Below are 19,642 nucleotides of genomic sequence, written 5' to 3'. Positions count from 1 at the left end.
GATGCTCAACATCATTTAGGGAAATAAAATTTAAAAACCACGATGAAATACTACATCATACCCACAATGGCTGTAATAAAGGTGGACAATAACAAGTACTGGTGAGGATGTAGAGAAATTAGAACCCTCATACATTGCTGGTAGGATTGTAAAAAGGTGTAGCCACTTTAGAAAACAGTTTGGCGGTTTCTGAAAATGTTAAGCATAGAGTTGCCATAAGACCCAGCAATTTCACTGCTACATATACTCAAGAGTAATGAAAAAATGTGTCCACAGAAAAACTTGTACATGAATGTTCACAGTAGCATTATTAATAAAAGCCAAAAAAGTGGAAACAACTCAAATGTCCATCAACTGATAAGCAAAATGTAGTCTATCCCAATGGACTAGTATTTGTTAATAAAAAGAACCTTGAAAACATTATGCTGAGTGAAGGAGTCCAGTCACAGAAGACCATATGTTGTGTGATTCCATTTATGTGAGGTAGCCAGAATAGGCAAATCTACAGATACAGAAAGTAGATTAGTGGTGTCTAGGGATAGGGCAGGAAAGGGGAGATGATGGGTAGTGACTGCTTAAGGTTACAGAGTTTCTTTTTGGGGTGATGAAAATGATCTAAAATTAGATTATGGTGATGGTTGTACAACTCTGTGAATATACTAAAAACTATTGGATTCTTTAACTGGGTGAACTTTACGGTATGTAAGTTACATACCATTAGTGCTTTTGAAAAGGGTTACTGTAGGGGAAAGGAAGAGGGGAAAGAATCAATTGACAGGTTTGTCTCTCTTCCTGTCCATTTATCCCTTGCCCAGATTGTTGGTTAAGAGTTAGATATATCTCATATGGTGCTTCCCGCTGTGTTGGAAAATTGCATGGTTCAACTTAATTGATGCTTCATTTTGGTATGATGGCTGATAATTGAAGTCTCGGGTTCTATAGGTCTTACATTACCTATTAGCTGTGTGATCCTTGCCATGTTTCACTACCTTGTAGATTGTTCCTTTGTTTATAAACTTAGGATAATTCCTGCTTTTCCTACCTCAGAAGGTTGTTGTGAGGTTCAAATGAGAGCGAGATAGTACTTTGAAAACTGTGTAGTCCTAAATAAATATATAATAGTATTAAGATTCCTAAAGTTCTCTGTATTTTGTTTCCATAGGAGTAAAACACAAATCATTTCTAACAGTTGAGGACTGTTTTGAGTTGGGCAAAGTGGCCTACACAGAAGCAGATTATTACCATACAGAACTGTGGATGGAACAAGCACTAAGGCAGCTGGATGAAGGCGAGGTTTCTACAATTGATAAAGTCTCTGTTCTAGATTATTTGAGCTATGCGGTGTACCAGCAGGGAGACCTGGATAAGGCACTTTTGCTCACAAAGAAGCTTCTTGAACTAGGTATGTTAATTTGGCCTAATTCAAGGTTAAAGATGTATCAGTGGATATATAGATATACTAATTATAATTATGTGTGACTGTATATATTTGTCATATAGCTTTGGTACTTTTTATTTGTCATAAGTCAGGAGCTCATCTGGCAGACATACTTTATCTTTCTGTTTATCCTCTAAATAAATGGCAACTGGTCTTTCTCACCTAATAGTACTAGAACAGTAGCTGTGTCTCTCTGCTCTGTACTCTTCAGGAATTTCAAAATTGGACCTAACCTAGCTAACTCAGTCGAAAATATTTGTTTACCCTGTTGCCATATTAAATATTGACTGGTGTCCTTTGAAGGAAGTTTTTGGTTTATTGCATTTCATATTCAGAAATAGTGATTTGAAATGTCAACCTAAATAAAAAGGTAGAATGAGGCAAACTCAAAATTGTTGAAAAGATGAGTTTAGTTAGTAATAGCAGAGGAATTGCATTCAGGACCTGCAAAATGTAGGAAGCTACAGGTGAGTCCATTGAGGGATTGGGGTAGGCTGTGTTTATGGGCAGGGAATGTAAAGAGGGGAGAGTTCAGTTAGAGTCCGTTCAAATCAAAAACAAATGGGGACTAGCGTTGAACATTCCCTAAGCAGACAAAACCAGTCCAGTCATACAAACAAAGCTCAATTCAGCTTACTTTTAACACCAACTCAACTTGGGTGATTTCTTGTTCATGCCCCTGGAAACCATAAGCAACATTTCCTAAGATTGATATGAGGCAACCCTTGACCAATTCCCTGTAATTTAAGAAAATTCCAATATTATCAGTTTTCTGAAAATCAGGCATTTATGGGAAATCAGTCTCTCAGTCCTTAAGTTTTGTGGTCCTGAGGGCACATGCATGAGATTTTCCATTTTATATCCTCTGGTTGAAATTCTTTCATAGAAATAAATAGACTGGAAATATATTTGATTGTCATATTCAAATGTTAGGAAAATATGATATCTTATGAAGATTTTACCACTAGTGTTTTGAACAGAGATGTAGTGTTTCTGTAAGTATGAGCCAGGGGCCACATGCATCAGAATTACTTGGATACTTATTAGAAATGAAAATTCCTTGATCTTCATACCAGACCTACTAACTCAGAATCTGTGGTGGAGTTGTATGCTAAAAAAATTCATGTGGTCTTTGGTGTATAACAAAGCTTTAAAACTTAAAAAAAATTCTTTTTATGAATAGGTAAATATGTGCATGTTAGGAAAGTCGAACATTTTAAAAATATTGGTCATCTAAAAATAAGCTTTTGATAATTAGGTTATTTCTTAGTTGAGTGAATTACTAAATTGAGATATTAATTCAGTTACCCTTTTTTCCCCAGTGTTTTTTAGTGATATTTTTCCTCCTGACTTAAAAAATACTTCATTCATTGTAGAAAAAATTTTAAAGTAGAAAAAGATACAGAAGAGTCATCACTCAGAGCCAATCACTCAGAGATACCCACCAATTCTTTTTGTTTCCTCGTAGTATACCCCCTCCCCCCTTTTCCCTTTCTTTTACAAAAGTAGACTCATATTGTGTATATTGCAACATATATTATGAGCAGTTTCTCAAAGACAAGAAGTATTTTACAAATCTAAGACTAGAATTTTTAAACACTTCAATTAATGTCACAAGCGAAGTTTCTGTGTTCTGTTCTGTCTTTTTCATTTGTGTGTGTGTGGTTGTTTGGATTTTTTTTCTCCTGGATGGGTGGAGTAGTCCTCCTTTCCCCTACTAAAAGATAGCTAACAATTATGACTAGCAATTCCAAGGCAGTTAGTGGATTCTGGCTTATTTGAAGATTATATTTTAGTTTCTCTTTTCCATCTCACTTAGAATTTTGGGATGGAAGTCCACTCAGCCCTCAGAAGTAGACTGTGTTCTGCGTTTATAATGTGTCTGTGGTAAAGGTTGCTTTTGAACTGTATACCTTGTCTTCCCCATGGTCATTACATTTCAATCTCAGAAAAATCTTTTCCATTGCTTCAAATAAGTGTAATAAGTAATACTTAAAAATTTTTTTTTTGTGTGGTACGCGGCCTCTCACTGTTGTGACCTCTCCCGTTGTGGAGCACAGGCTCCGGATGCGCAGGCTCAGCGGCCATGGCTCATGGGCCCAGCCGCTCTGCGGCATGTGGGATCTTCCCGGCCCGGGGCACGAACCCGTGTCCCGTGCATTGGCAGGCAGACTCTCAACCACTGCGCCACCAGGGAAGCCCTTTAAAATTTATTTGACATCAAAGCTGATTAGTAACTTCTCACATTGAACATTCTCAAAGTAGAAATGGTAATTGCTACTTTGAAATAAATGGCTGATTCCATCTCCAGAATTCTTTTTGTATAGGGTGACTATATGTCTTGATGTGCTTGGGGCAGTACAGGTTTATACCTATTGTTTCGGTATAATAATTTTCATTAGTGCCTCCTTTCACTCTCAAAAGCATCCTGGTTTGGAAGGTAAATTTATATATTCCTCCAGTTATATATTGTTGTATTCTGATGCTTGAACAACGGTAAGCTTACTCATGGGCATGCTTTCTTTCTTTTCTAATAGATCCTGAACATCAGAGAGCTAATGGTAACTTAAAATATTTTGAGTATATAATGGCTAAAGAAAAAGATGCCAATAAGTCTGCTTCAGATGACCAATCTGATCAGAAAACCACACCGAAGAAAAAAGGGGTTGCTGCGGATTACCTGCCAGAGAGACAGAAGTACGAAATGCTGTGCCGTGGGGAGGGTATCAAAATGGTAAAGTGGAAAAGCCAATTGTGTGTGTGTGGAAGTGGATGTGTGTGCGTGTTTGTACATAGTTCTAGAGAGATTCAGAATTCTTTTATTTTTAAACTTCTGTGATAAAAATCAGAATTATTGATAAAGTATTACAGTATGCCACATCACTTTATTGTAGGAGTCACAATATGCTCCAACCCTTAGTAAAATAGCTTTAAGACAAAACTTGTGAATCATATACCATTACAATGCGTTTTTGGTAATTATTACCCTTTTCATAGATTAAAACAGGCTTTTTAAGGTGAAGAATCAGATAATTTTTTTTTTTTTTTTTTTTGCGGTACACAGGCCTCTCACTGTTGTGGCCTCTCCCGTTGCGGAGCACAGGCTCCGGACGCACAGGCTCAGCGGCCATGGCTCACGGGCCTAGCTGCTCCGCAGCATGTGGGATCTTCCCGGACCGGGGCACAAACACGTGTCCCCTGCATCGTCAGGCGGACTCTCAACCACTGCGCCACCAGGGAAGCCCTCAGCAATCTTAAATAGAAATAATATACCATTCTAAACCACCCTATGAAACAGTGGATTTATCTATACAGTGATCTCTTTTGGTTCTGCTCCTAGTCAACCTTGACAAGATTGCCTAGTGAAATGTTTTCGTCTATTTAAGAAATATTAAAAATGCACAAAGCCTTTAAACAGATTTTGGCCTTAACATTCTTTAAAATACTAAAATGTGTCTATAAATATCCCTTTGTTTATTGTATATCTATATTTATGTATCTGTATTCAGATTACCAGTGCTTCAGGATACTTAATAGGTAATAGGCCAAAAATAATAAAGTTCAAGCGTGGGGAACATAGTTTTTGTTCAGCCTTAGGACTTTTCAGATCCTTTTTATGATAATGTGCATTATGGATAGGATATACTTTGTTTCTCAACATTAATTGATCATGGAATCCTTATTTAAGGAATATCATGTGGTACTAGTGTTCAGCTGAATGCGGGCATACGTAGAAGGAGTTAGTGAATTTTTGAAGTGAGTACTTTTAAGTGCAAACATTTGAATAGTGTTTAACTTTTTCTCTACTACTGATAAACTGAAGCTGGGTTTTACATTTTTATGTTGATGACTTCCTGGTACTTGATGACTCACTCTTGACAGCCTAACCTCTAACAGCAAATAAGTAGATCATATTTATGTTGACATTTTTGATAAGTTTGTGGATTCCCAGAAGAACATGTTTACTTTCGCTTTGGGAGCTAATAAGTAAATACAAATTAGACTCATGAAACATTTTTTTAAAATTTCACATCTAAATATTTTAATGTGTATCTTTTAAAGATAAGGACTCTTAAAAAATATCCACAATACCATTATCATGGTATTTCCAGTATCACAGTATTCATAGTAGTTCCATAATATCATCAAATATCTAGTCAGTGTTCGGATTTCCAATAGTAAGCAGATATTTTTTATTGCCGTTAGAATCTCTTAAAGAAGAGAGCAAAATAGAACTACAGATATAAAAACAGAAGTTTGTTAATTTGCCAGTTTGTTGATGTAACACACACATGTCAACTCTGACCCAGGTCAAAGGAGCATCCTTTTTCTCAGAATAGTTAAATTCATCTCATCATCATATAAAAAGCTTATTTGATATAAAACCTTGGATTTGATTCTAGGTAAATAAAGTACAAGAATAAACATGAATCATTATTTGTTTTTGTATAGTTAATAATTAAAACCAAAACTAATATTATTCCTACCTCATAATATGAAATACTTGTTTAATCAAGAGAAGAATCAGCAATGGAATAACTTATTTAGTTAATATAATACATAGATGATTGAAAGGAACCTTTATTTGTTTTGTTGACCACTCTGTCTTTAATACCTGCTAGTAAAAGCACCTGGCTTCTTTGTTTAATAACTTATTTTCTCTTTTTCAGAGCTACCCATTTTCTTCTTTACTAAAAAAAAAAATACCTTAAATTTTTTAAAAATTGGGAGGTATTTGGGAAAACGTGGTTAGGTTTTGTTTTGTTTTCTTTTTTTTTCTTTTAGAAACTTTCTGAGTGCTTCCCAGTTACCTTGTGAAGTTTGGAGCAGTGCTGGTCATTCATTTCATATTTCTATAAATATTTTATTATTTCTTTCATATTTACAATGCCTGAACTTTATTTTGATGAGAGAAGGGGTTAAAGAGAAACCTCACCTTTAAAAATTTAAGGCCTACCATCTCTTCCAGAAAATAATCATTAATAAAACTTTAAAAATCCTGAAGGTCCCATTTGATGCAGAATATTTTCAGGGTACTGTTTCTTTTGTGTGTTCTTCCTCAGATACTCTGTGTATACACTAGCATGATTATTGTTTCTTATCTTCATAAGAACAAGCATTAAAAATATTATTACCTAATATATTTAATATTTTTTTTAACTTTATGTTTAGACTCCTCGGAGACAGAAAAAACTCTTTTGCCGCTACCATGATGGAAACCGGAATCCTAAATTTATTCTGGCTCCAGCCAAACAGGAGGATGAGTGGGACAAGCCTCGTATTATTCGCTTCCATGATATTATTTCTGATGCAGAAATTGAAATTGTTAAAGATCTAGCAAAACCACGGGTAAATAATTTTTTTCTTTTTTTCTCTCCTCAATTTACTCTACTGGTGTTTCAGTTTTTTCCTTTGCAAGGTTATAAAAATGATAATTGACATGGCAATAAGCCCATATATAGTTTTAGATACTGTTGTTGCAAACTAATGGAATTAACTAAGCTCTGTACCAGTTGTTCTCTGTTATCAACACAAATAACATACCTTGCAACTGGGTTTTAAGCACTTATTTATGAAAATCATAGATGAGATTTTTATTCACACTTGAAAAATTTGTGTTTCAGCATCTTCCTGAAAAAGTTTTCTATGTACTTTGGAGCCCTTTAATCTCAGAGACTAATCAAAGACCAACTTTTTATATCTTCTATAGTTTTATCTGAAATAATACTTGAAGTACTTTTTTTCCTGTTTAGGTACATTATTACTAGAAGGATATAGCTGGGTACAAACATCTTGCTAATCTGAAGTAAGGACATCATAGTTTTCTGACTTCAACCCACGTCATTTATCTTAATAAGAAAAACAATTTATTGTAAACACAATCCTATAAACTTAGTGTTTAGCACAGAAATTCTTCTTTTGTGGGAGTGTGAGAAAGACTGCCCTTTATGCTCTTGCCTTTTTTCCCATCAGCTTGTTCTTAAAATCTGTTTGGTCTTATTGATAGTAAAATACAAACTGCCATCATTTTCATAAAGAGATTGTTAAATAAACACTAGGAATATTTTTGCTCAATTATTACACAGGAGTTGGCAAATTTTTCTGTAAAGGTCCAGATAGTGAATATTTTTTAGGTTTTGCAGGCTGTATAGCCTGTTATATAACTACTCACCCCTGCTGTTGTAGTGCAAAAGCAGCCATAGAAAATAAATAAATGAATATGGCTATATTCCAATGAAAGTTTATTTCTAAAAGCAGGTGGCTGGATGAATTTGGCCCATGGACCAGTTTGCTGTTCCGTGTTATATCATAAAAGTTGAGTTGGGCCTCCCTGGTGGCGCAGTGGTTGAGAGTCCGCCTGCCGATGCAGGGGATACGGGTTCGTGCCCCGGTCTGGGAGGATCCCATATGCCGCGGAGCGGCTGGGCCCGTGAGCCATGGCCGCTGAGCCTGCGCGTCCGGAGCCTGTGCTCCGCAACGGGAGAGGCCACAACAGTGAGAGGCCCGCGTACCGAAAAAAAAAAAAAAAAAAAAAAAAAAAAAAAAAAAAAAAAAAAAAAAGTTGAGTTGTCTGGATATCTGTACTGTAGAAGAAAATTGAAGTCAGAATTGTTGTTGTTGTTAAGTTTTACTACTTTTCCAAATGGATACTTTTTGTTTTTTTACTAAAGATTACATTTTAAATGGAAAAGACCAGTCTAATATGTATGGATGTTGTCCAAGGGAGTTCTTATAAATCTCTTAAGCAGAATGCCACTTATAATCACATCATATTCTGTCATTCTCTTTTGGATTTTAGTTCACTGTTTGTGGTCAGTAAACCAAAATTACCTTGGTAGAATATTTATTAGGAATTCATTTCAGCTTGGAGATCAAGTCTTATATTTCTGGGTTTGGAGGCCTCGATCTTCAAAGTGGATGCCTCAGTTGGATTATTTGATCAAGAAATTCAATGGCAATAAAAATTTTATACTCTTTTGTTAACATCTGAATCATCCTTCATTTTTAGAAAAAAGTTTAAATTCATTATCTTGGCTGTCATCTCTTTCTGTTTTTTAACATTTATGAGTTCTTTTCATCTGTCTTTGTGGTCATCCAAGATTATTTCACTGTTTATGTGAAACATATGAGTAAATATCTTGAAGGAAGAAAAGATGACCTTGAAACAAATTTTGAACATTATCTTTGCAAACATTTCCATCACCGAAAAAATTAAAAAGTTTGGAATGGATTATTAACTGCAAATAGCCATTCTTATAACTATAAATTAGACTTCAAATTTTAGAAATTTCTTTTCCTCACTTCACGTCCTCTAACCGTTGAAAGAAATTTAATTTCCAGTCTCTTTTGTTTGTGTACCCTCCATTCATGCAAAACAAAACCAAAAAATTTTAAAGAACTTTTAAAAATATAAAAAATTTAAAAATCAACAGGCTTTCAAGGCTAAACACAGGTGACTGGAAGTCTATGGAATTATTTTCTCTTCTTAGCCTCCTTTGTAAACAAAAAAAAAATCCCAGAATTCTGACTGATTGGATAAATGTGATTCTTTTTTTTTTTTTTTATAATGCAACTATTTTGATGGTTGGCTTCACAGCTGAGGCGAGCCACCATTTCAAACCCAATAACAGGAGACTTGGAGACGGTACATTACAGAATTAGCAAAAGGTAAGAGATGTGTATGCTGCATATTTTGCCCTCTAATGAGTGTTTTGTACATCCTACAGGAATTATTCATTTAAGGGAAGTAGGTCATTTTCAGTCTCCAGTCAAGTCACCACCTATTTTTACGTATGGATAAACTGCTTTGTGTTTCACAGGTCTTTCCCTTTAACTAGAAGTTCTGTTTTTAATATTTAATTGGTCTGTTATTTTTAGGGAGTTAATACGCTTTGAATCGCTCTTCAGGTTAGGAATCAAATATCCAGGAAATGGCTTTTATACTTGTTTTCTTTTTCCTTTTTCTTGCCAAAGAGGGGGGGAAAGAAAGCAGCAGCCTGGATTAATCTGGGAGTAGTCTTTGTTTATGTAGTTCTCTCATATTCATAAATGCTGTGGTGAATTCACATCATTCTTCATGATGATTGTATTGGCATTTGTTCATGCATCTTATAAAATAACATTGTCATTTTGGAGTAATCTGTTTCTCCTGTTGGAGTTTTTATTTTAAAAAACTTGCTGACTTAAAAGCTGGCAATGGAAAGAACAGAGTTATGCTTCAGATCTCAGTCTTTCAAATGCTATTACTTCTGAGTTTAGTTGCCTTTTACTTCACCAGAGAGATTTAACAACAGTTATACCTTGGTGAGAGTTTTAAAAAATGAATTTAAAGAGACTAAAGAGACCACTAATTATTCTTTTGTCAAATAATTTAAAGAACATTAAACTTCTAGATCTGAGAAAGCACCTGTGAAACCCAGTGCTATAAAAAAATTTACATAGAGCTTCAAATGATTTTTTTTAAAAAAAGTGAAAGGACAATCTACAACAAAAATCTGTCAACCCATTTTCTCTTGATTTGGAAGTGGCTTTTCTTATTGCCACCTTTCTAAATGTTTTTGCTGATTCGAAACCATTACCTACCATCCAGACCAATCTGAACCCTTCCAATCACCTGTGGCTTGGCAAAACAAAACAAAACAAAAGCCCCAAATTGCCTGCTACGTGAGTAAGTCCTTGTCCTTTCTCTTTTTTTGTAGCTGAGCCGAGCTACAGTACATGACCCTGAGACTGGAAAATTGACCACAGCACAGTACAGAGTATCTAAGAGGTAAGGGAGTAATGGGAAGAATTTTAGTCGTATTTGGACTATTTTCTTTCTTGAGAATCTAATTTTCATAAAACCCATCATATGATTTCTAAGACCTAGGCTAGTAGGCATAGGCATTTGATGACACCCGTGCCTGACTTTTCATGATGGACGTGGTTATGGGGCAGTTAATAGAAATTACTAGATTTTAAAATGCCTGCTGAGATATCCCAAACCCTACCTGATAAGTGAAGCTGTGTTCTCATATTAAAGTAAGGGAAGTTCCCAAAGAGTCTTCATTGAACAAGGCCTAATTTGGTCTCTGTAGTAAAGCAGGGGTTGAAAAATCTCTGGGTTACTCAGTAGCTGTAGGTAGTGAGAAAATGAATGCCTTGAAGGATTACCTAACAAATCCTCTGCAAGTCAGTTGGTGTCAAATTCTTTGGTTTTAACAGTATTTAAGAGAATCTCCTTACATTATTGGCTGTTGGTCACTGAAATAATTTTTAATAAAAGGTCCCTTTGTAACTTATTAGTGTATATAACATATAGGAGCTTACAAAATAAGTGACATTATTTCAACAGAACTCCTTTTCCATCTACTTATTTACATAAAGGTTTCTCAGCTCTCATAAAAATGAAAATAGAAGTATCATTGAGCTGAATTCTGTCTCATTGTAGCAATATTTATTCACAGATACAATACCTAATTGAAAATAACAAAATAAGCTTTATCCATCTCATTAGGAATATTTTAATATATTTTCACTTTTTATATTTGATGATGATTGTTTAATCATGTTCTTTAATGTGTACTAATTATAATTGTAATAACCCATTCTAGGAGATTTTTTTTTAACACTTAGGCCTTTATGTTATAGGAAATTTATATTTTTATCAGTTTACATAAATATTTTTCTTGTAGAGGAGTATAATGTGATGAATAAAAGACTTTTGGTCATAGAAATATATCACTCTAGGGCAGGGCTTCTCAACCTCAACACTATTGACATTTTGTATCAGATGATTGTTGTTTGTTGACTGACCTGAGCCTCATAGGATGTTTAGCAGCATCTCTAGTGCCCACTGGATGCCAGAAGCACCCATCATCTCAGTTGTGACAATCAAAAATGTCTTCAGACATTGCCAAATGTCCCCTGGTAGGCAGAGTTCCCACCACCATGCCTGGGAACTCCACCTCTCTACCCCTGTTGAGAAGCACTGTTTTAAGATAAGAATGGAATGAAAATGCAAGTTCAAGGAAAAAAAGAAAAGAATAATGTAAAATTTCCAAGGTTTTAAAAAATGCTTCATTAATATATATTTTTTAAAGTGGATGATGGTGGGCATAAAATCATTAAGGTATTTAGAGTCCACTGGATACATAAAACAAGTAATCATTTTTCAGAAATTACCACTGTTTTCAGTATGACAGAATTAAATCCTTTGAAACTCTTACGATGAAAAATTTCATTTGTCAACTAAAAATTGTGCAAAGGAGTACATAGATTTTAACAACTATCTTAGACACTCAAACAAAAAAAGTTAACATTGTTGCTATGAGTCATAGCAAAAGTACTATAAAGACTAGACAGAATGCATTGATTTCATTTTCTTAATTACTCTTTTTAGGCAAAGCTTTATGTCCTTCACATATTAACCTTCAGCATCCCCACACACATATTCTGGTCTCCTAACTGTTTACCCTATACCACTACCTGTCCCCTTGCCCCTAATCACATTCCTATAATGTGATTTTGATTTTAGTAACATTAATACAAGGTAAGGATTTGTAGTAACTAATTTGGATAGACATGTTGAGCCATGGTTTATAATGCTTCTGTGCATAGTAATTAACCCTCGTTTTGAGTAAGCGAATTTTCCATTTTACAGAACCTTATTCAGGTCTAAAAAAATGAAGCCGTTATCTATTTTTAAAAAAATAAATCCATTGTATATTTTATCAGAGATTACATGGTGGTAGGCATTTTTACTGTCATAAAGCTAGTAAGTATCCAAATTCTCCAGATTTTGCTGTTTTTAGGAATCATTTAAAACAAAATTTTATGAACTTAGTGTTCTAGAAGTCATTTTTGGAAATTTTCTATATATACAATAGAACTTTTGACAAAATATTCAGCCCACAGGGTCATTGGGCTTTTACCAACAAGTCAAAATAAATTACTCTCAGAAAGGTGGTCTACAAACATTTTTTCTCTCTTAGGAACTAAATACCTCTAAATATTTTGAACTTATTTTTTAAATATTATAATTTTATAGCTCTGAGAAGCAATTTTATTGGATTTTTGAGAAAGGCCCAACCATACTTCATATTATTTATAGTAGCAGAAGATATTTAGCCAGTAGCATTAGAAGCATTAGAAGACTGGGTAACACTACAATAAATTCACCCAGGCTTGGCAAAGTATGCAGTGTGGGTGTGTGTTTGTGTTCAAAACAACATAGTAAAAAGAAGAGTTCCACAGCACAGTGATTTTCATCTTTACTCGTAAGGAAAATTGTTCATCAGCCCTTTTAAAAATAAAATATATATGTTGAGAGAGAGCTCTTAACTGTTAAGGAAGGAATTTGCTCCATAAAATATCCAATACATTTCATATTTTAACAAATTAAAAGTTTCTACTATTTTGGAAATTTAATAGCTATGTCAAGACATTTTCTACCCATCACTGTAAATCTGAATTTTGAAGATTTTACAAGTGTAATAAATGAGTGTTTTCTGTTTCCTTCATATTTTATGCCTCTGAAGAAGATATCTCAAACGCAGAATAGCAGAAAGAGTTTATGTGTACTGATGTCAGTTAACGTGATCCCTTTTACTCTGGGAACATCTGTATTTTGAAAGGGTCAGAAGGGAATTTCAAATATCTGTATTTTGAGAAACTTCTTGAGTGATTGCATCATCATCTGTGGAAGTAAAAATATGTTCCAGTGTTCTAGCAAACAGAATTTTCTTTGGGAAAAGTATGTGTGGAAATTCATTACTGTTTAAAAACATAAAGTTTTTATTTACTTTATTGACTATCTGTGAACTTTTGGCAAATCATTTTTTGTCTTTTCCAATATTTACAAAAAAATTTACTACCACTTGTTAATGGAGAAGCTAATAATTATGACTAAATCAGAAATGGAATTTTAGTTTTTGAGAGGTAAACATTCAGTTATATTCTCTGAGAAGACAGTTTAGTTATTTGAGCTCAGAAGTCCAGTTAAAGCAACATAAATAATGAGATATGCAAATAAACAGTCTATTTAGTGTGATAGAAAAAGCTTCTTTGATTCTGGTGGAATCAGAATCACTTCTTGGAAGTGATTTCATTTTTTTTACTTTCAAGTACATATTTCCTACAGTAGGATATTTTATTATGCTTAAGATTTAATTTACCCCATGTTAATAAGGTGCAAATACAGTGTAAAAATATATTAATATTTTTACAATATAGAGGTCAATGCAAATAGCTTTTTATTTATTTATTATTATTTTATTTTTATTTATTTATTTATTTTTTGCGGTACGCGGGCGTCTCACCGCTGCGGCCTCTCTCGTTGCGGAGCACAGGCTCTGGACATGCACGCCCGGCTGCCATGGCTCACGGGCCCAGCCGCTCTGCCGCAAGTGGGATCCTCCCGGACCTGGGCACAAATCCGCGTCCCCTGCATCAGCAGGCGGACTCTCAACCACTGCGCCACCAGGGAAGCCCCACGTTTTTTTAAAATTTTATTTTATTTTTTATACAGCAGGTTCTTATTAGTCATCTATTTTATACATAGTAGTGTATAGATGTCAATCCCAATCTCCCAATTCATCCCACTGCCACCCCCACCCGCAAATAGCTTTGAATGATAACAGATTTTTTTTAAAGTGGCATAATTTTTTTTAATGAATAATTTTTAAAATAAATTTATTTATTTATTTTTGGCTGTGTAGGGTCTTTGTTGCTGCACACAGGCTTTTCTCTAGTTGTGGCGAGCAGGGTCTCCTTTTTGTTGCAGTGCATGGACTTCTCCATTGTGGTGGCTTCTCTTGTGGAGCATGGGCTCTAGGCGCGCGGGCTTCAGTAATTGTGACACGCGGGCTCTAGTTGTGGCCTGTGGGCTCTAGAGCGCAGGCTCACTAGTTGTGGTGCATGGGCTTAGTTGCTCAGTGGCATGTGGGATCTTCCCAGACCAGGGCTGGAACCCGTGTCCCCTGCATTGGCAGGTGGATTCTTAACCACTGTGCCACCAGGGAAGTCCAAATTGGCATAACTTTTAACAACAACATTGCCTTCTATTGGGTAGAACAGTGGTTCTCAGATTGAGATAACTGAAATGGATAGATCTGTAGTGTTGTATAATTGTCCCACTAAGAACCAAAGGGACTGGATAAATTCCCAGTCTGGATGATTAGCCTTTCTTTGTTAACTATTAAGCACTTAGAGAAGAATTATTGAAAGTTTTGCCCTCTGTAATTGGCACTTTGGGCCCTGAATTATCTTTTGCCTTTGCAAAAAATCACATAGTGGCATTCAAATTATATTAATCATATTTCCTTTGGAGGTTTTATAACAATCTTCAAAACCTCCAAAATGGTGTTGTCTATTTACTTGAGCATGCCTTCCTTAGTATTAGAAATATAGTCATGCAGTGTGAGAATGTTTCTCCTTACTTAAATAAAGCATTCCAGTGATAATTTTAAAAAGCATATATTAAAAGAATAATAAAGATTTTTTAACAGTAGAAATTCATTAGAAATGAAAAAATATATATTGCAATGTTTCTCTGCATGTACAACTTAGCTCTCAGGTTCCTGTCATTAAGAACAAAAGAAAGATATTTTGGGTTATCTAGTTATTAATGGAAAAAAGGGACACATATAAAATTATCTGGAGAAAGAATTCTGTTTTTCTCCTGGCACTAAATTATGTTTTGTGGAAAAAACACTGTAAAACTTAGTTGACATTTTCAATTATAATTGTACAAAAGATAAAGAATGTTGTTCAAATAACTTGTTTTCCTGTTATAGCAAATATTATAACTTTACATTCTAACTCAGTTAAAGCACTGAGTACTAGAAGAAAGAATGTTGATTTCTGATTACTTAATTTAATGTAGGAGTAAGACTTCCAGATCCTAAAGGATAGACAGTTAACATATTACAGTATCATTGTCTCCACTGAATTTTTAGCAGTGTTAAAACAACTCAGAGCTAATTTCTTCAACTACCCAATAGGTCTACAATAATGTTGCTGAAGACAGATCAGCAGTAATGCTTTAAGGGTGGGATCTAGATGAATAAAATGTTTTAAACATATGAGTTCTCCAGCTTAGGAAAATCTTAGTATATTTTGGAGAGGTTTTCATGTAAAAGTCAAATTAAGTGAAATAACTTCCTATGTAGAACTCACTTTCCTCTCTAATGACTATGGCAGAACCACAATTAAGATAAGTTTATATTTAAGCTTCACTTATCAATGACTCTCTCATCTGAGGCTTAACTGCTAAGCCTCAAACCTTCTATTGAGATCATTTGTGATATAACAAGAAGTGCAGATTAAAACTTTTTTTTAAAAGTTAAAAAATTAACATATTTTTGCCTCTAAGATTGGCAAAGATTGAAAAGATTGATACTGGCAAGGATTTTGTGAAATGGGCACTCTCATAAACAGTTGATAGAAGTATAAATCACTGAAACTTTTTTGGAGGGCAATTTGACATTTATCAAAATGTAAAAGTCATCTAGCAGTTCCACATCTAGGAATTTGTCCTACAGAGATATTCCCATAAGTATGCAAAGATATACAGAAATTTCTGTTACAATATTGTTTGTACTAGAGAAAAATTAGAAACAACCTTATTTAACCAGTGCTTTATTGACTGACCTTCGTGGTTATTTTGAAATTAAAGGTATTTTATTTAAAAAAGAAAAGCAGTAATTTAAAAAACAATGAGGAATGGAAATGTAAAGTGTTACAGTTGCTGTGGAAAACAGGCTGGCAGTTCCTCACAAAGTCAAACATAGGATTATGATATGATGCAGAAATTCCACTTCTAGGTATATACCCCCAAAAATTGAAAGAAGGGACTCAAACAGATTACTTGTACACCCATGTTCATAAAAGCGTTATTCACAGTAGTCAACAGGTGGAGGCAACCCACATATCCGTTAATGGATGAATGGTTAAACAAAATGTGGTATAAACAAATTATGGACTATATTCAGCCTTAAAAGGGAATGAAATTCTGATACATGCTATATAACATGGATGAACTTTGAGGACATTATACTAAGTGAAATAAGCCAGGTACAAAAGGACAAATATGGTATGATTCTACTTACAAGGGGTACCTAGAATAGGCAAATTCATACAGACAAAAAGTGTATTAGAGGTTACCAGGGGCTGGGAGGAGAGGGAAATGGCAAATTATTGTTTAATGGGTACAGAGTTTCAGTTTGGGATGAAGAAAAAGTTTTGGAAATAGATAGTGGTGATGGTTGCGTGACTTTGTGAGTGTACTTAACACCACTGAATTGTACACTTAAAAATGGTTAAAGTGGTTAATTTTATGTGTATTTTACCATATTTTAAAAAAATGGTTAAAGTGGTTAATTTTATGCTGTGTATTTTTTAACCACAATTTTTTTAAAATGAGGCAGTGCTATGTGTATTGACTAGGAAAGATGTCAGAATTATTTTTAGGGGGAAAAAGTGTATGTGTATATTATGGTGAAAGATTGAAGGGTGGATTCTTTTTTTTTTTTTTTTTAATTCTCTCTGTATGTTTGTTTATACACGGGGGAAACTGTTGAGAGGATACATATCTATTTGTTAATACTGTTTACCTGTGAGGAGTGGGACTAGGAAAGGAACTTCATACACTTTTATACTGTTTGAAAAATTTTAAATTTTGTTTATTTAATTTTATTTTTGGCTGCGTTGGGTCTTAGTTGCGGCACGTGGGATCTTTTGTTGCAGCGCGGGGCCTCTTTGTTGTGGCGTGTGGGTTTGTCTCTAGTTGTGGTGCATGGGCACCAGAGCATGCAAGCTCAATAGTTGTTGTGTGCGGGCTCTCTAGTTGTGGTGTGTGGGCTCCAGAGAGCGTGGGTTCTGTATTTGTGGCACACAGGCTTCTCTGTAGTTGTGGCACGCAGGCTCAGTAGTTGCAGTGTGCTGGCTTAGTTGCCCCGCAGCATGTGGGATCTTAGTTCTCCGACCAGGGATTGAACCCGTGTCACCAGCATTGGAAGGTGGATTCTTAACCACTGCGCCACCCTGTTTGAAATTTTTATAATAAGTATTTCTTTAAAAAATAGCTTTATTGATTCACCCATTTGAAGTGTACAAGTCAGTGGTTTTTAGTATATTCAGAGACTTGTGCATCCATCACCACAATTAATTTTAGAACATTTTCATTATACTCCTTAGCCATAACCACTCAATCCTTAATCCTCTCCCTGCCCCAGCCCTGGGCAACCACTAATCTGCTTTCTGTCTTTATGGATTTGCTTCTTCTGGATATTTTTTTATATACTACACAGACTTTTAGTGTCTGGCTTCTCACTTGGCATGTTTTCAAGGTATGGCTGAACAACATTCTTTTGTATGGATATGCCACCTTTTATCTATCTTATCTGTTGATAGATATTTGGGTTATTTCTACTTTTTTTGGCTATTATGAATAATGCTGTTCTGAAATTCATGTCTTTTGGGGCACAAACGTTTTATTTTGATGATGTCCTGTTTATTTTTGTTGTTGCTGCTTGTACTTTTGAGGTCATAGCTAAACCATATGCCAATTTTTTTTTCTAAAAGTTTTGTAATGTTAGCTTATGTATTTAGGTCTTTAATCCCTCTGAGTTAATTATTTTTATTATGGTGTGAGGTAGGGGTCCATCTTCTTTGTTTTGCATATGGTTATCCAGTGTCCCAGAACCATTTGTTGAATATAACAAGCATTTCTTGCTTCCATAATTTTTAAACTATAAAAGTAAAAGATTGGAATGATAATTTGCTAAAATGGCAAAAGTAAATGTGTTCTTGATAACAGGAGACTTCAGTCTGAAGAGTTAGTAAGCAAGGAAAAGATTAAAGATAGAAAGGGAGGCAATAATTGCTGGAGTAAGGCCTATGGAAAAGGTAGATTCAAAAGCAGAGATAGATGCTCCAGCCTCTGAAAGGCTGAAGGACAATGCTTCTACCAAAGTACAAGAGAAAAACGTAAGAATAGATGCTTAAGAATTGGTGGTAGCAGAGAAGAGAGTTGAAGATGTCAGAAGACAGGTCCTCTTGGGTGATAGGTTCCAGGATGAAATAGGAACAGTTATTTTATCAAGATGTATTTAGTTTGAAACTTTATTAGAACACTTGCCAATCTTGTGTTGCAGTTACCTATAAAAATCAAGTTGGTTGCTTATAAAATTCAAAAATCTATGAAATTGTTGCCAGGCAAAAAAGGTACATTGACATATGAGATTAGTTCTACCAGGAACTTGGTCAGACTTGGAAGAAATAAGTTCTTAGTGTATTTATCAGCTACATCTTTTATAACAATAAAATTCTTGGATCCTTCCTATTTCTGTGACGCAGAGGAATTCTACTTGGCCAATCCCTATAAATTTGCATGAGATCATCAGACAAATACTTATGGTAAAGTAAAATAAATCTTGGATTAGTTCTAAGACATCTTTAGGATTCATTCATTTAGCAAATATTTATTAAGCATCTACTATGTGCCAGGCACTATGGATATAGTGGTGAGCAAAACCAGGCAGAATTTATATGTATTTGGAACTAGTAGTTGAATGAAGATGTCTTACCTTAATCAAATAACAAATTAATGTACAATTGTTATAAATGCCACAAAGGAAGGATATGTAGTACTATAAAAACATACTGGGGGGCTTCCCTGGTGGCGCAGTGGTTGAGAGTCCGCCTGCCGATGCAGGGGACACGGGTTCTTGCCCCGGTCCAGGAGGATCCCACATGCTGCAGAGCGGCTGGGCCCGTGAGCCATGGCCACTGAGCCTGCACGTCCGGAGCCTGTACTCCGCAACGGGAGAGGCCACAACAGTGAGAGGCCCGCGTACCACAAAAAAAAAAAAAACACAAAAAAACGTATTGGGGTGGCTGCCTTCTCCACTTCCAGGTGCATGGAGGTAGTGTTTCCCTGATGTGCTTCAGGTTACAGGTAGTTGCCAACCCTGAGATAAACAGAGGGCTGTGAGACGCCCACGATGGTTCTGCAGACACAGGTGCCACTACCCTCCCACCTCCCAATCTATGGTGATTCTCATAGTAGCATCCAGTAGCTGCCCACCAAAGTCACCGTGATCCATTAGGTATTAAAGGTACCACTTGATTAGTTTTGTGAAGAACAATTTCTTTACATCAAAGAAAACATTGAGTATCTTAACAAAGAGACAAAGATACTTCTTTCCTCTTGGAAAGAAGAGG

The 19,642-nt window shown here is 35.2% G+C and overlaps 1 protein-coding gene across 3 annotated transcripts in view; it reads left to right on the top strand.

The window, feature by feature from the left end:
- The window catches only part of P4HA1 (prolyl 4-hydroxylase subunit alpha 1), an 84,250-nt gene that overhangs the window by 44,844 nt on the left and 19,764 nt on the right, over window positions 1-19,642 (top strand). For 2 of the 3 annotated variants that reach the window (XM_082634494.1, XM_082634496.1), the window contains exons 6-9: window positions 1,163-1,402; window positions 3,976-4,172; window positions 6,611-6,787; window positions 9,036-9,106. In XM_082634494.1, coding sequence (XP_082490620.1) covers window positions 1,163-1,402; window positions 3,976-4,172; window positions 6,611-6,787; window positions 9,036-9,106 — 685 coding nt within the window. Of the gene's footprint in view, window positions 1-1,162; window positions 1,403-3,975; window positions 4,173-6,610; window positions 6,788-9,035; window positions 9,107-10,137; window positions 10,209-19,642 lie in introns of all 3 variants that reach the window. The other variant, XM_082634495.1, reaches the window with a different exon arrangement.

Source organism: Mesoplodon mirus (genome assembly GCF_964341445.2).
Source record: "Mesoplodon mirus genome assembly, chromosome: 2".
In the NCBI taxonomy this organism is placed as follows: domain Eukaryota; kingdom Metazoa; phylum Chordata; class Mammalia; order Artiodactyla; family Ziphiidae; genus Mesoplodon; species Mesoplodon mirus.
Note: the sequence above shows the minus strand (reverse complement) of the source record. Positions and strands in the feature narration are given on the sequence as shown.